The sequence below is a fragment of the Anneissia japonica genome, unplaced genomic scaffold (genome assembly GCF_011630105.1).
Source record: "Anneissia japonica isolate Jap-2015-1 unplaced genomic scaffold, ASM1163010v1 scaffold652_len952628_cov199, whole genome shotgun sequence".
NCBI lineage: Eukaryota > Metazoa > Echinodermata > Crinoidea > Comatulida > Comatulidae > Anneissia > Anneissia japonica.
Genome location: NW_022757608.1, coordinates 748475 through 753183, shown reverse-complemented (window position 1 = coordinate 753183; position 4709 = coordinate 748475). Strand labels below are relative to the sequence as shown.

The window sequence follows — 4709 nt, the reverse complement described above, 5'->3', positions numbered from 1 at the left end:
CCCCCCCCCCCCCTGCTCTGACTATAATGGCCAGACCACTTGCAAAATGATTCATATCTATCAAAATACAATAAATTTATTTAAAGAAAACTCGTATACAATTTAAAATTACTCCCTATATTTAATTTGCTACAAGGATACACACTTAATAAAACTTAAAAAGTTAACAAAAATATAACATGGTGAAGTAAAACTTCATTCCAGATTAATTTATTAGCAATCAAAAAAGATTAATTTCCATCCCCTACCCCATCCTTTAACTTTATGGTACTAATACAAATACTTACATCTGTGAAAGGCTGGAAAATGAGTCCATCAGTTTCATGCCCTAGAGTACTTGCATGTGAAAAATTATCACCTTCCAATATCTAAGAAAAAATACAGTGAAACAGTTTCAATGATTATCACAAGCATATCAATGGCTACTTTTTCCTATTATATTTTTTTAATGAATAAACTCTGATAACCCCAGTCAACTTGGTTAAAACATATTAAAGAATCAATGTGAGTCATTCTTTGATTTATTACAAGCATGTTATTGGCTATTATATTATACCATATACATAGATTCTAGGCATCTGATTGGTTAAGAAGTGGGCAATACCTTCATGGTGGGGCTGAGGTGGTATAGATCCTCCATCTGTGAAAGCCCCTCCCCGGGACCCCTCTATTTATAATTCCTGGATCCGTCACTGATGTTGCTATGTAATTTATGACAAGCATAGATGGTAAAGGGGACGCGACCACTACAATGCTGAGAGAAATTGGTCCTTGATCGCATAGCCCTAGGAAGTAAGTCTAGGCCTACTTGACGTGTACTCTTTTCATTACATTTTTAGGTCTCGTAGAATATATGTATGAGGTATGTAAAACAAATATTGACTGCTCTAGATTCGGGGAGATGTGGAGACCGTAGCCTATCTTCCCTTGGACTTTGGGCCTCGGGAAGATAGGCTACGGTCTCCACATTGCCTCAGGGCCGAAGATTTCACCATACCCCTCATGAGCAGTCAATATTTTTATAATAATTAACTGTAGTTCATAGGACTATTTAAGAGTTTCCTGAATTGACAGAAAAGCTAACAAATAAGATAGTATAATACATACTCCAAGTATCAAACTGCATGCCATCGTGTCGGGATTCAATATTTGGACAATAATTATGTCATCATCAGGAATGAAAAATTATCCATATTTGCAAGCTTATATGCACAGCACTAATAGTGTTTAACCAATCAAAACATTACCTCTAGTAGGTGACATAGCTAGGACACCTACTAAAGATAATTTTTTGATTGGTTAAACACTTTTGGTACTTGTGCATATAAGCTTGCAAATATGGATAATTTTTCATTCCTGATGATGACGTAATTAATGTCAAAATATTGAATCTCGACATGATGGCGTGCATTTTGATACTTGGGGTATGTATTATACTATCTCATCAAAGAATAATCAGTGGACCTTTCAGTTTTTTCTAACAAATTAGAGTAGATGCGGCCATTACATTTTTTGATTATTGCTCAATTATTTTCGGCAATTTTAAAAAATTAAATTGCGCATTTAACATGATATTATAAGTTATTACCCTCCAATGAAAAACATATCAAAACAAAAAATTGTAACCAATTTTACAACCTTTTAGTACAAACCCCCAACTTTTCACTTGAATGCTATTAATAACCGTCTTAAACATATGTACAGTAGTATGTAATGTATAGATTTATATAGTGCTGCATATAGAAATCGCAAAGTGCTTGAGGTATGGACAGCTTGCACACTACTGTAGGTTGCGGCACCCCAACCTTAACCCATAGAGATAATATAATATCTCTATGCTTAAAACACTCAGCCATTTGACTCGCCTCAGCAACTCAAATATTTTAATTGTTTAACATGTTAACAAAATACTTTACAGGCAGTAGTAGTAGTTCATATCAACCAATACTCTTTCTGGCTAATACTAAGTTAAAATGTCAAAATTATGTAAACCTTTCTGGCAGCTGCTAGATCCCAAAAAGGTTTCGCCCGTATACTAAATGGTTCATTTGTGCGATCAAGCTGTCCACTTTCAATGTGCTGCTTTCGAACTTGGATGATTTCCTTATCAATGCATAACAGCCTTCGACCAAAATCACAATCTCCAACTGGCTGGCCCTATAGGAAAATCAAATAGTAGAGCGGCTAAGGTTGAATTTCAGGTAGAATCGTGCACTTCTGGAAGAAAGCATGAAACTTCCCACAGTGATACTATGACACCTAAAGATCATTAAAAAAAGTATACCCCAAAAAATAACGCCTCCTAATGGCCACCATCTTGAAATCCAATATGGCCGCCAAAATATTTGATTTTAGCCAATATATTCATATCTACAGCACATGTCATTGCCAATTGAAGATCATTACCCATGTTTTCAATATCAGGGAGTGTCATGCAATCATCAGAAATTATGTCAGATGGCGCCGCCATATTGGATTTCAAGATGGCCGCCAAATTAATGATATTTTTGTCAATATTCATATCTACAGTACCTAGCACTGTCTATCAAAGACCGTTGCCCATGTTTTCGATAAAGGGACTACAATGCAGCCATCAGAAATTATGTCAGAAGACCACCATATTAAATTTCAAAATGGCCGCCATCTTGAAATTTAATATGGCCGCCAAAATAATTAATTTTAGCCTATGTATTCATATTTACAGCACATATCACTCCAACTGAAGATCATTACCCATGTTTTCAATATCAGGTAGTGTCATGCAATCATCAGAAATTATGTCAGATGGCGCCGCCATATTGGATTTCAAGATGGCCGCCAAATTATTGCTATTTTTGTCAATATCTTATCTACAGCACCTAGCACTGTCAATCAAAGACCGTTACCCATGTTTTTGATATCAAGGACTATCATGCAGCCATCAGAAATTACAGTATGTCAGAATGCCACCATTGAATTTAAAGATTGCTGCCATACTATTTCAAGATGGCCGCCAAGTTAATTATTGATAATGTTGTAAATATCGTCATATCTACAACACCTAGCACTGTCAAAGATCACTACTCGTGTTTTCGATATCCGGGGGTATCATGCAGATATCAGAAATTATGTCAGAAGGCCGCCATATTGAATTTCAAGATGGCTGCCATATAGGATATCAAGATGGCGGCCAAAATTTTTTTTTCATATTTACATATGTAAACTACCAGCACTGTGAATCAAGATTGTGTATATGTATAATTAGGGATATCATCAAACATCTCATAATGATAGTGAGACGTGCCTATGGCAGTGAAGTAACACCAGAAAGAAGACCGACAACTACCACGTTGGATTTCAGGATGATTGCCAATTAAGAAATGTACATGAAAGAAATGGAAATTAAAAAAAATAATAGAAAACTGTTAAGGAATAACAAATTGGTAATCAATCGAAAGTAATGAAAATAAAAAAAAATAAGTAAATAACTGCTTTGTATGGTATGAGAGCAAGTGCAGAGGGAGAGAGATAGATGCAGATATTAAACATCATTTATATTAAAGCTAGTTTTAACATGAAATTATATAAACATAAATCAAATATTCAAATTAATGGTGTGAAGACACTAATATCGAATAGACTTCATGTCTATGAGATGGCTAATTATCATTTTCAAATGATATATAAACATATGTAAATATTGAAAGGGAAAGAAACGGAAAAGAAATTTAAAGGAAGGAAAAGAAAGAACGGAAAGTAAAAACTGGAAAGGGAAAAGAAATAAAAAGAATAGAAAATGAATATAATGGAGAAATTGAAAAGAAACATCAAGAAAAATTAAGAAAAGTATATAGGCCTAGATAACTTTAGCATAAATGAAATTATGTAGACAAATTAAATATCACATTCAAGTAATGGTATGAAGACAATAATATTGAATAGACTTCTAAATATCATTTTCAAATAAATAAATATATATATATATAATTAATTTTTGTGTGTAGCACTCTGTTTATATAATTAAATAATGGTGAAAACAGAGCTTGAATAAATGAAAAGTGATGCGATTATCGTATCGGGAATAGCCTATCAAACAAAAAAAGTTTCTTATCAACTGTTTGAAAATGTGCCCCTGGCGGCGGGAATTAAAATGTGATTTCTTGCTGTCGAGGTGAGTGCCATACATATTTACCATTAGGGGCCCCTGGTATATCGCAGATACAACCCAACCAGGACGCTTCTTCAAACAAATGATATACTGTTGCCAGAGAATACTCTAAAAGTCATACCTGTATTATAATGAAGTAACATATAGAATCAATGTTGCTGTGTAGCATTGTGGTATAACCTATCAAAGAAAAAGTTCTTTATCAACTGTATGAAAAAGACAAAAGTGCCCCCAGTGAAAAATTAAACCATGCATCAGTTGTTTGAAAATGTGTCCTAGCTGGATTTATCAGGAAACGAATATTTTATATATACTGAATTCTTTTTATATCCATATTTGTTAAAAATTTAGAATAGGCAGTATAATGTGCCTAAAGGCAGGGTGTCTTATTGTCTCATTGTTACAAATATTGCTTTATATATGCATGGAGTAAAGAATATTCTTTACTCCATGATGTATGACATCTTTTGTGTAATTTACAACAGCTATAATACTTAGGGGCTTACATGCTGGCAATAAAGTTCACCTTCATTGCAAGTTGTATGTGCTGGACTGACTCAAT

At 34.0% G+C, this 4709-nt stretch overlaps 1 protein-coding gene across 1 annotated transcript in view; it reads right to left on the bottom strand.

Moving 5' to 3' along the window:
• The window catches only part of LOC117124848 (mRNA-capping enzyme-like), a 54361-nt gene that overhangs the window by 12393 nt on the left and 37259 nt on the right, over nt 1-4709 (bottom strand). Inside the window, exons 8-9 of the mRNA XM_033271186.1 lie at nt 1993-2157; nt 288-368 (exon numbers count right to left, since the gene is read on the bottom strand). Coding sequence (XP_033127077.1) covers nt 288-368; nt 1993-2157 — 246 coding nt within the window. The remainder of the gene's footprint in view (nt 1-287; nt 369-1992; nt 2158-4709) is intronic.